Source organism: Caretta caretta, chromosome 9 (genome assembly GCF_965140235.1).
Source record: "Caretta caretta isolate rCarCar2 chromosome 9, rCarCar1.hap1, whole genome shotgun sequence".
Lineage (NCBI taxonomy): Eukaryota > Metazoa > Chordata > Testudines > Cheloniidae > Caretta > Caretta caretta.
In genome coordinates this window covers 11878568-11891222 of record NC_134214.1, presented here as the reverse complement: position 1 = coordinate 11891222, position 12655 = coordinate 11878568, and the positions used below count along the sequence as shown (strand labels likewise).

Sequence of the window (12655 nt, the reverse complement as noted above, 5' to 3'; positions counted from 1 at the left end):
GGTAATTTTCCCAGGCTCTGCCCACATGTGATAGAAGTATAAAATTAAACTCATTGTAACTACTTTTGAATTCTTAAAGATTAGAGACTGATTAGAGATTTAAAAAATCTTAAATTCTGGAGCACTTAAATTCTGATGCAGCCACTGGGGAAAAATACTAATGTGCAAGTAGTTGTGATCCGGTCCGAGTTTACTCCACTCTTTCCTAGCAAATTGTTCAAAGGGGGTGGAAGGGCCTTCGGTTCTTAACAAAGCATTGTCTCTGTGGCTCCATATCTTTGGTGCTGTTTGTTTACTTTGCTGGCTGTTAGGGCTTGAAAAGTGTATGAAGGGGTGGGTATAAGTAGGTAGGGTGAGTTTGTGGGTGTGAATGAGAGAGTGGAAGGAAAGGAAAGTGGAGGAAACAAGACAGAGTGGATAAAAAAATGATTTTAAAATATCAAGTAATATTTATAATTCAAATCAGATTTTTTTTATTTATATGTTGCTAATTCTTTCTCGCCCTATTTTATATTCTTCAATGGCTAAAGTGGCTATTTTCTACTTGTTTGTTTAATTAGTTTCCTGCTCGTTAGTAGAATTTCAGATTATTAGAGGTTTTATTCTGCTAAGAAGTTTCACACTTAAAATGAAAAAGACAAGTCCAGGATTTCATTAACATCCATACTGTGTGGCTTGGGAGCCTAACTTTTCGGTTCCTGCTTCTGAAAACTTTGGTTTGAGTGATTTTTTGTGTTTTTGTTTTTTAAATAAAGTTTGCAATAACTTTGTTTAATGTATTGAAATAATTTTCTTTAACACTGAAGCAGTTTTGTTTTGAAATGACAAAGAATTTGTGCTACTGAGAGAAGTTTTTAATAAAATACAATTTTAGCCCCCACTGCTGCAAACACTTAGCTTGTAGCAAATGAGTAATCCCATTGAAGTTAGTGGCAGTATTCCTGTGAGCAGAGTTATGTACCTGCTTACGTGTTTACAAGATCAGAGCCTTCATTTTTGATATTTTTTTTCTTTTGCCCATATATAGCTGTTTTGGAAAATTCAAATAGGCTAGTTCATTATAAGTTTTAATGTAATGTGTTAACACAGAGTGCTAATTGGTTTTACAAAGCCTCAATCTGATTTGAATGAATAGTTAAAAAAAAATTAAATAATTTTAAATACTCTTGATTTTTTTTTAAATGCATGCTTAGAAAAGAAGACTTCACAGAGAGAATGAGATGGGGGAGGAGCAGGGGGAAGAAGTGGGAAAGGTAGAATGAACATCAAAAACAATCCCTAATAAAGGAAAGAGAGAGATCAATGGTAGCTGAAGGAAAGAGAGAAAAGGAAAAACAGAGTGCAAATACCACAGAAAATGATTAATTATTAAAAAGGACAGAGAGAGAAGAGGAAAAGTAAAGAGAAGCCAGTGGGTGTAAGAAGTTAATAACACACTTTTTACAAATGTGTTAAATAACAAGTAGACAATATGTTGCAGTTAATGTTCTCGATAAACAACACATAATCTTTACACTGCAGGAGCTGCTGCTTTAGGAGGCTTGTATCACAAGTCGCTTTCCCCTCCTCCCGTCCACTTGGCATTTAGATGTCTGGTAGACTTTTTCAAACCAGGGTGGGAATGTTTGGTTTAATAATGCAAATTATGGTAGTATGCTTTTGTATTTATCTATCCTGCATTGATCACCAATGTGTTTTACAATTATAACCACATCACAGTACAAAACCAGTTGGCTAACCCTTCTTTTCTTTTATAATGTTGAGTGAGTTTTCTCACTACTTGGTGTATTTGATTGACTAAGAACTGTTTGGAATAATCACTAGAGCAAACCAGTTTTATATAAATGCTTTCTTCTTATCCTGTTCCAGTCTGTCAGTCTGAAAAATCAGATAACTATATTTTGTAAAATAAAATCTTGTAGATAAAACATGGTGATAAAAATCTTCACTTTTTTCATTGAGTTTTGCAACATTACTGCTCACTTGAATGTGGTACTACAGTAAATATTCATGCTAAAAATAAGTTGTATGAGCCAATCTTAAAGTCTCTAACAGATGCATATTAAATTTGTTGTTGTAGGGACATCTCAAGTGAGAGAACTTATTTTTTCCCCCAGAATGCCCCAAAATGTTTCTTAGGATAAACCAGGTGGTTAGTATAGACCAGTGGTTCTCAAACTTTTGTATTGGTGATCCCTTTCACACAGCAAGCTTCTGAGTGCAAACCCCCTTATAAATTAAAAACAAAATTTTAAAAATATTTAACGCAGTTATAAAAGTGGGGTTTGGGGGTAGAAACTGACAGCTTACGACCCCCACATCATAACCCTGTGACCCTCTAAGGTTTCATAACCCCCAGTTTGAAAACCCCTGGTATAGATTCTTTTCCAAGTTCAGGAAAGTTTAAAAATACAATAGTGGTCCTGAATAGGTTCTCTTAATCACTTATCAGTACAATCTGAGCAGAGGCGTCATTTGCTATGTGATGGGGGGCAGTTGGTTTGGCCCTCTGCCCAGACTTGCCATAGCTCCTCACCAACTAGCACTATGGTGTCTCCCCTGGACCTGCGGGGGCATTGGGTCAGGCTGGGGCTTCTACTGACTGCATTGTCAGCACTGCTTCTCAGGTGGCAACCTGTGCCAAAGCTGAGTCTGGAGCAAATCAGGCTCAATACCTGCCCTCAGCCAGCTGTCAGTGAGGACACCCTCCCCATCTCCTCCCCCGCCCCTTGGATGGGACTGGCCGAATAACCCCTCACAAGCAACTGTGGCCTCAGCAGGAAGTGGAAATGGGGATGCTGATACAACTTTGCATGCCGCCTCAATCCCCACAGAATTTTTCTGAACTGTTGCCCAGAATCTGAGGGTTTCAGCCTGTAAACATTTACTTCTGTGGGTAGTCCAGCTGAGGTAAATGGGACTACATGCTTGAGTAAAAAATTTGCAGGATTGGTCCCTTGCTGAATCTTCAAGAGCTAAGTTAAGTGCCTAATGTGACAGTCAAAGCTTAAATCTTGTAGCTATTCTAGAATATTGAAAAGTTGGCGTGCAGTAAAGTAGATCTGGAAGTTATAGAGGAAAGCTGATGAGGGCTCTGAGCACTCTGTGTGAAACCCAGTCAAGGTCTGGGGAGAGTCATGTAACAGCAACTGACTTCAGAGGAAGTCTCATTAGTCCTATTCCTGTTGGAGGATGTTGGCTGTGATGAGGGCAGGGGGAGGCATCCAATAGTGACCCAGAAGCTCCCCAGGTTACTTCAGTGAGTGTATCCCTTTCTAACCTTTTCATGTGCTCCTGGGTTTACTACTGCCAGATTTACCAGGTACACGGTTACATTATAAGGTTGATTTCATTATTCAGCATAACTGCAGGAGTGGAGGACTAGTAGCTAATATAAAGTGTGAACAAGTATTTTGAATTGCTTTTATAAGCTGCTTAAATACAAGATGTTTGTTCTGTCAGCAGTAGAAAAATAGTATTTCTATGAAAAATATACTGCGATATATTTATTAGTCACTGAAAATTAAGTATTTTTTCAATATCTTAGGTTTTGCTATTGGCATGCCTGTCTGTGAATTTGATATGGTTAAGGATCCAGAAGTACAGGACTTCAGAAGAAATATTCTTAATGTTTGTAAAGAAGCAGTGGATCTTCGAGATGTGAATGCACCCCATAGTAGAGCATTATATGTCTGTCCACCAAATGTTGAATCTTCACCTGAACTGCCCAAGCACATATACAGTAAACTAGATAAAGGTATAACAAATGTTTGCTCTAACAACTTAATGGTACTTATTTCTATTAACAAAAATTTCAGTTAGTACAATTCATGATGGCAGACAAGTGAATCATTATTTATGTAGTATATTTAATACACTGCGGCAACATCTTACAGTTTGGTTACACGCTTTGTCTTCAGTCAGGATAACCTGCATAGTAGGAGTTGAACTCAAAAAAAAAAAAAAAGTGTCACATAGTTCAATTTTCTATATTCTAGGAAAACTCTTTTACAGCTTGAGTTATCCAGTTATTGCACTGATTGATGCAACTGTTTCAGTGATTATGTGACAGCGTGGACTGATTTGCCAGCTGCTGTTAGCATTTTTGTCTGAGTTCAGAAGTGTCTCTAATAATATTTAGAACATGTAGAATTAAATGATTTTGGAAACATAAAACTATCTTTTAGTCCTTAGTTACAGAATAGTCATATTGTTGGTGGAAAAAGATTGGCTGAATAAGTACTAGTTGTTTAGAAATAGTTTTGTGATTAAATGACAGTTTGAATGTACATGGACAGTAAGACCAGAATGGCTTTTTCGGAAGTCAATGTAAGTAGAGTCCACTGAGCACCTTTTGTAGAAGGTTCTCTGCACTTTGGGCTATGAACTGCGCCTGCATGTTCTTTCAGTAGGGATTATGACAAGCAATTCCAAGTCTGACCAGTTTCTTTAGAAGACTGTGTATGGACAATAATAGAATCTGATGTTGTTTCACATTATTCCAGGGCAAATAATAGTGGTGATATGGGTAATAGTGTCCCCGAACAATGACAAGCAGAAATATACCTTAAAAATCAACCATGACTGTGTTCCTGAGCAAGTTATTGCTGAAGCAATCAGGAAAAAAACACGAAGTATGTTGCTGTCATCTGAACAACTAAAACTCTGCGTTTTAGAGTACCAGGGCAAGTATATTTTAAAAGTGTGCGGCTGTGATGAATACTTGCTCGAAAAATATCCTCTGAGCCAGTATAAGGTGAGTTACTTGTTGTAAATTAATGGATTTATTTAAAAATACACTAGAAGAATTGAAATTGGGAGTGCAGTAAGAGAATGATGTATTAAGATTCTGTGACGGACTCTTGTTTCGTTTCTTAAACTAATTCAGAAGGCAGAAAATGAAAATTCATAAGATTAGCCAACTAGCTTAAATTTTTGTGCAGTTGAGTTTACTGTGTACAGATAATTGCAGTATAAATAAAAATGCAACAGAAGTGCTCAGCTTTGGCCTACCCAGGCTCCCATTGAAGTCAGTGGGAATTTATTCTAATCAAGTAAAGGTCAGCGCTGACCACTTTTGGAAATACCACCCTAAATTTCTGAGAGAAAGTGCTAAATTACAAAATAGACATTACTACTTTAAATGACATTTTTATTTAGAAATAGATATTTGAACTCCTGTTTGCTTTGTGGTAATTGAAATAGCAATAAGGAGTATCGCTCCACTGCAGAAATTATAGCTAAGTCGTTTTTAATTTTTCTTTGTCCCTGAGTTTTTTGTTTGTTTTTTTTTCCCCTCCCAGCCTTGTGGTTTTTTGTCTTAAGTAATATCCATCACTTTGACAGGGAACTACTGGATGGAAGAGTGGGTGAACAGCTCCGTCTGGAGCAACATCAGTGTTACTCAATAGACCTGGTGACAGAGACTGAGTTGTGTTGCTTTCTCTTTAGAGACTGTACCACTATTGTATCAAGACACCTCCAGCCCTTTACCGCTAGCTGGAAACATGGAATTCAGATAGAATGTGCTACTGCTGCAAACAATGATTATTTTTGTCTTAAAATTTGTATATCCTGCTGCCTGTTTGGTCATGTGCAACAAGCTAGTTAAAAACATTGGTGTTGTAACTGAAAACAATGTAAAGGGATGCTATAAAGATAAATGCTACAAGAGCTCATTAAATGTAATTTTCTTAGCCTTTTGGATTTTATATATGCTTTCCTTTAATATTTTTAAGCATTAATTACAAAGAAAATACAGCAAAACAATCTTTTTTTTTTTCCTTCTTCTTCTTCCAACTATTGCAGTACATAAGAAGTTGTATAATGCTTGGCCGAATGCCCAACCTGATGCTGATGGCTAAGGAAAGCCTTTATACCCAGCTGCCACTGGATACCTTTACAATGCCATCTTATTCCAGACGGATCTCTACAGCTACACCATACATGAATGGCGAAGCTTCAGCCAAATCTCTCTGGGCCATAAACAGTGCTCTCAGGATAAGAATTCTTTGTGCCACCTATGTAAATGTAAACATTCGAGACATTGACAAGGTGAGTGAAATTCTGAATACATGGATGTTAAAATATTGCCTAGAATCAGAATGAAAACACTGAGCCACACTCACTGCAATAAGCCTCTCTAACAAAATTAGGGAATCAGCTGGTCAACAGTATATGTTGATACCAGCTACTAGTGTTAATTAGGGGCCTAATTCACACTTACGTCAATGGAAGCACTCCCACTGACCAGTGAGTGTTGGACAGGGCCTTGGAGCATACGGAGCACACACAAAACTAGCAAAGTTTATATTTTCAAAGCAAATTTTCTAACTAAAATTACATGATAGACTAGGGGTGAGCAAACTACGGCCCACGGGCCGGTTCTGGCCCACCAGCCGTTTTAAGCCAGCCCTCGAGCTCCCGCTGGAGAGCGGGGCCTGGAGCTTGCCCTGCTCCAGCACTCCATCTGGGGCACAGGGTTGGGGGCTGCTCCACGCGGCTTCCAGAAGCAGCGGCGTGGCCCCTCTCCGGTGCTCCAGCTGGGGAGCAGGGTCAGGGGCCACTCCACGCAGCTCCCAGAAGCAGAGGCATGCCCCCCCACACACGCTGCAATGGCCCCTCCAGCGCTCCAGTGGGAGCTGCAGGGGCAGTGCCTGTGCACAGAGCAGCATGCAGAGCCGTCTGGCTACGCCTCAGCATAGGAGCTGGAGGAGGGACATGCCACTGCTTCCGGGTGCCGCTTGAGGTAACTCCCGCCTGGAGTCTGCACCCCTGAACCTCTCTCCATGCCCCAACCCCCTACCTCAGCCCTGATCCCCCTCCCAACCTCCAAACCCCTCATTCCCAGCCCAGAGCACCCTCCTGAACCCCAAACTCCTCATCCCCAGTTCCACTCCAAAGCCCTCACCCCCAGCCAGAGCTCTCATCCCCCCTGCACCCCTCAGTCCCAGCGCAGAGCACCCTCCTACACCCCAAACTCCACACCCCCAGCCGAAGCCCTAACACCCTTACGCTACTCACCCCATGCCCCAGTCCGGAGCCACCTCCCACACCCTGCACTCCTCATTTCTGGTCCCACCCCGGAGCCCTCACCCCCAACAGAGCCCTCACCCCAACCCCAATTTTGTGAGCATTCGTGGCCCGCCATACAATTTCTATTCACAGATGTGGTCCTCGGGCCAAAAAGTTTGCCCACCCCTGTGATAGGCCATCATAATTTTTTCCTTGTTTGGTTAAGCTGCAGTGTATTTGAAAAGGCCATATAAACTCTTCTTTAAAAAACAAAACAAAATTGAAGGTATCTTCCAGAAGTTGAAAATGGTGTGCACACACACGGCTCCCAATGCCATCTTTTTTTCTTTTGACGAACATAGAAGTCAGTATATAAATTCAGGCCCATGCTTTCAAACTTGGCTGCCTAAAATACCTAAATCTTTCTTTGTGTATCCAAATACGTTACCTGATTTTTTCAGAGTTATTTAGCACCTTCAGCTGACATTGATTTCAGTGGGTACTAGGGATTACATGACATAGTAGAAAATTAGGCCAATTGTTTTAGACACCCAAATCTGAGAATTTTGGTCTTATTCATTTAATAAGAAGCATGATAAAACTTCTGAATTTTTCCCTTTTACATATTACTGTAACTTACAATCTGTGAAACCCAAAGCACTGAGGTTCTGAGTTGAATGCTGAGCAATTTGTAGTATCAGGTCTTAATTTGGTGATTCATCTAAAATAAACTGGGGGAGAAGCAGGAAAAATGTAAGTAAGGATTTTTCTTGTGTATCTTAAAATAACAAATACTATGCTTAAAGAGCCATTACTGTAAGAACTGGGACAAGTTTTTGTTTGAACAGTGCTGTGGACAAGTTTGCTACCCTTACTTGAAAGAAAGAGAGAAAAAACAAGGGGGATAATTGCATTCAGCATAAACTGTTACCATCCTAGTTCTTTTCTGTGCTTGGAAGTTGCCCAGTTTATCCTTCCATCTCCATGGCTTGCCCTGGTAATCAAGGATAAATTCCAGTTGTGTTGTTACTTAAAGTCATTATTTGAAATGCAGTCATAATTAACTTTGAAATGGTGATGCAGAGGTAGTGAACTAAAATTTTGTACTAGAAGCACAGTAAGAATACTTTATGCCATATAGCTTTTTCTCAAATTGATAGAAATTAGTGTGTGACATATGGTTCTAATCAGCATCTAATAGCAATGGTGTTTACAGTAATACTTTTGTTCAGACCTGGGTCTAGTATTCAAATGGACTATAACAGGTGCTAATGCTTAAACATGTTATTTTCAGATCTATGTCCGAACTGGTATCTACCATGGAGGAGAACCATTATGTGACAATGTGAATACTCAAAGGGTACCTTGTTCCAATCCCAGGTAAATAATGCTACTGTAACAATTTGGGGAAATCTGATTTCCAGAGCTTTGTAAAGCAGAATTAGATTCTGTCCGTACCAATTTTTACCATCAAGCAGTTTCCCTAGCTGGGAAGCAGATAAGATAGTAGGCACCACTGAGAGAAAAAAGCAGCCTTATTTTCTAAAAGGATGTACTGAAAATAATTTATCCTAAACAAAAAACATTCTTATTTAACATGTATGTAGCTGTCTAAGAATTATAAATAATCACTGGAGTTTTCCTTTTAAATTGATCACTCCTTTCCATTTACAGATTTGTTTAATTGGATTAATTTAGGATTTGCAGATCTTCATTTTGGCTTGTAAAATGTTATGTAAAAGCAGCAACCTTTTACTCAACAGGTCTGTTCTCTATGTGTATTAAGAGTTTTGTCTGTGACCCAAAAATTTGCTACATTTCCCCTTTTTGTTTTACAATACAGAACCAGCGTAGCTACTAGAAATTGAACTAGATTCCGTTCTGGCTTGTGACTTGTTAGCAAAGCTCCAACTGCAAGTTCAAATTCTGCTTGTAACATGCAACAGTTCTGTTCAGCAGGGTTGCACAAGTATTTGCCCTGCAGAATCTATCACAATGACAAAAAGACAAACATAGCTTGACTTTCAGATCCTAAGATGTGTTTGCAGAGCTGGCTGCTTCACATATTGTCTTCTACCACTTGTTCTGTTGATCTCTCAGTAGAATCTGGGTACATGACTGAGGTTCCTAGGCAATATCACAACACAAACAATCTGGGAAATTTTTTTTTAGTGAGTGAGGCATGATAAATAGGGAACCTCAGAATGCAGTTTTATAGAATCACTTTTCAAAATAAAACCACACTTTAAGTGGCCACCTTTTTCACTATCATCATGTTGGATTGTGATTAATCGGATTTGTTAATATCATCAACGTCCACCAACCCAACACAAGCCACTAGGGAGGGGAAAATGCTGTTAGGGCTTCAGGGCAACTGGAAGTCTGGAATTAGGATGCTCCTGAAATACGGCAGGACAGGGAATAGAAAGAGCTTTAAAAAAATCTAGGAATAGATACTGTTAGAGAAAAGAGTTTTGTAAGCAAGAAGAGAAGTGCATAAATAAAAATACATAGGAAAAGGTGGAATTGACATACAGTGTGGCCCATGTAAAGAAGAGCTACTTGGCAAAGAGAAGATCGGAGAGCAGTTTGCTAGAATGGAAGTTTATTAATTTGACAACCTAAATAGATTGGATCTACCTTGATTTGTGTCTAAAAATGAAACGTGGAAATTCAAATGATGGTGATGTAAATACAAAATGTGTGTGGTACAAATGTATGCCAGTGAATTTAAAACAAAGGTCTTAATCTCCAAAAAGTGCTCTGCAGTTTCTCCTATGCTCGCTCTCTGGCTCTAATGATAGTTGTGGGGCCTCAGTATCTGCCTGGATCAGACCCAGAGTGTATTCAAAAATAATTCCAAATTCACATTTTCTGTCTGATTGACCTTGCATGTCTTTAGAAAAGTTTATTAGTTGGGACTTAAATTTTGCTTGCAAACACTACTGCTCTCCAAGGGAATGAATAGATATTATATAATTAACAAGTCTAACAGAATATATGGTTATTGAAAAATAATTTCTCTCTTCCAGTAGCTGTGGTTCAGTTTATCTGCAGTGTTAATATAGTGTAGGGATGTTTGGGGAGGAAGTCTCTTTAGGGAAAGAATGATGAAAGGTGTTAGTCCAGAACATTATCATATTCATTAAAGTTTCTCCGTTCTTTGACTTCGGCCACTGACTCTTCTCCAAAGCTCTTGAGGCTGCAAGATAGCCATTTCCACCCTGTATTGTAACTTCAGGGGAAGGAACTTTCAGGAAAAGTTGCCCCTCCATATCCGTAGTCTTCTGGTAGCAGGTACTAGTAGCCAACAACAGGGATTGCGGCTGTATCAGGGTTATGAGTTCTGTAGTGACTGCAGCATGAATTCACTTAAAAGGAATCTTTTCAATCATGCTGTACTTTAGCTCCCTACTATGTAAGAGGCTGTGTGCACTTTTGTTTTTCTATCCCTGAGAAGATCATGTGGATGGAAATGAAGGTGGCGCATACTGGCATCCACCGCCTCTGAAGTTTATGCTTACCATAAGCTTCACGACAGGCCACCCTTTTCTCTTGGTGGAGGGTTATATTACTTGATATAGCTCATTTGCATTCCAGAATCTGCATCCATATCCCTTTTGCATTAGTCTCTTGCAGGGGAGCTTCATCCACCCAAGACAAGAAACCAAACATAGTAGCAAACTGGTTCAGGAGAACCAGACAGTGAATTGACTATAAACAGACTGGCCTAGTTTCACTATCCATACTGAATAAACAATACAAATGGTAAAAAATAATCTGTGTCCTACATATTGTTAATAGGAAAATGAATTATCTTGTTAGCCTTGGTTCAACTCTCCCATTCACCAAAAGAGCTGTTGATGTGGAAATTCACCAAGCACTGTTCTCTCTGATCTCTCTGTTGCTGAGTTCCCCCTCTCAGATCATCACTTGGTCTTTTTCAGTAGTGCTTATTGGCACACTCCCCCTCGTACATGTGTGCCTGTCACTTGACCTTTCCATATTTTGAATGGAAAGATTCTATTAGAATTCTTTTGAGGGGGTCAACAAGCATGTGGGCAAGCGTGATCCAGTGCATATAGTGTACTTGGACTTTCAGAAAGCCTTTGACAAGGTCCCTCACCAAAGGCTCTTAAGCAAAGTAAACAGTCATGGGATAAGAGGGAAGGTTCTCTCATGGATCAGTAACTGGTAAAAAGATAGGAAACAAAGGGTCAGTTTTCACAATGCAGAGAGGTAAATGGTGGTGTCCCTCAAGAGTTTATCCGGGGGCCAGTGCTGTTCAACATATTCATCAATGATCTGGAAAAAAGGGTAAACAGTGAAGTAGAAAACTTTGCAGACGATACAAAATTACTCAAGATAGTTATGTCCAAAGCAGGCGTTGAAGAATTAAAAAAGGATTTCACAAAACTGGGTAACTGGGCAGCAAAATGGCAGATGATATTCAGTGTTGATAGATGCAAAGTAATACATGCTGGAAAACATAATCCCAACTCTACATACAAACTGATGGGGTCTAAATTAGCTGTTATCACTCAAGAAAGAGATCTTGGAGTCGTGGATAGTTCTCTGCAAACATCTGCTTAATGTGCAGCTGCAGTCAAAAAAGCTAACAATGTTAGGAACAATTAGGAAAGGGTTAGATAATAAGACAGAAAATATCATAATGCCACTATATAAAGTCATGGTACGCCCACACTTTAAATACTGCATGCAGTTTTGGTTGCCCCATCTCAAAAAAAGATATATTAGAAATGGAGAATGTACAGAGAAGGGCAACAAAAATGATTAGGGGTATGTGAAAGCTTCCATATGAGGAGAGAAAAAGACTGGGACTGTTCAGCTTGGAAAAAGAGACGACCGAGTGGGGATAGGCGAGACGTCTATAAAATCATGAATGGTGTGGAGGACATGAATAAGGGGGTGTTATTTGTCCCGTTAAGTAACACAAGAACCAGGGGTTGCGCAATGAAATTAAAAGGTAGCAAGTTTAAAACAAAGAAAAGGAAGCACTTCTTCACACAGTGCACTTTGGAACTTGTTGCCAGAAGATGTTATGAAGGCCAAACTAGGTTCAAAAAGGAATAGATAAGTTCATGGAGGATAGGTCTATCAATGGCTATTAACCAAAATGATCAGGGATGCAATCCCATGCTCTTAGTGTCCCTAAGCCTCCGGCTTCCAGGAGCTGGGACTGGATGACAGGGGATGGATCACTCAATAATTGACCTGTTCTGTTCACGCCTGCTGAAGCATCTGGCACCAGCTTCTGTCAGAAGACAGAATACTGGCCTAGATGGACCCTTGGTATGCCCCAGTATGGCCATTCTGGCATTTTTATTTTCAATCCAATGCTAACAACTTGTGTGCTTTCAGCCCTCTCTTCTGCTGTTATGGTGGTTGATTCTCTGTTTCTCACTCTCCTCTGCCCTTACTCTTTTGCTCCACCCTACCACCCTCCTCAGTCCTGGCTCACTCTCAATAGCTGCTTCCTCTGTTCCTGCTCTCATGCCATGGAGCATCTCTGGCAGAAATTCTGTGACCAGGCTGACCTTCCTCCACTACAGATTTGTTCTTTCCTTTCTGAGTTCTGCCATCTTCCTAGCTAAATAACTCTACTTCTCCAACTTATTTG

At 39.8% G+C, this 12655-nt stretch overlaps 1 protein-coding gene across 2 annotated transcripts in view; it reads left to right on the top strand.

Moving 5' to 3' along the window:
- The window catches only part of PIK3CA (phosphatidylinositol-4,5-bisphosphate 3-kinase catalytic subunit alpha), a 79035-nt gene that overhangs the window by 29873 nt on the left and 36507 nt on the right, over positions 1-12655 (top strand). For both annotated transcript variants that reach the window (XM_048862985.2, XM_048862984.2), the window contains 4 exons: positions 3548-3757; positions 4506-4756; positions 5809-6054; positions 8309-8394. In XM_048862985.2, the coding sequence (XP_048718942.1) occupies positions 3548-3757; positions 4506-4756; positions 5809-6054; positions 8309-8394 (793 nt within the window). The remainder of the gene's footprint in view (positions 1-3547; positions 3758-4505; positions 4757-5808; positions 6055-8308; positions 8395-12655) is intronic.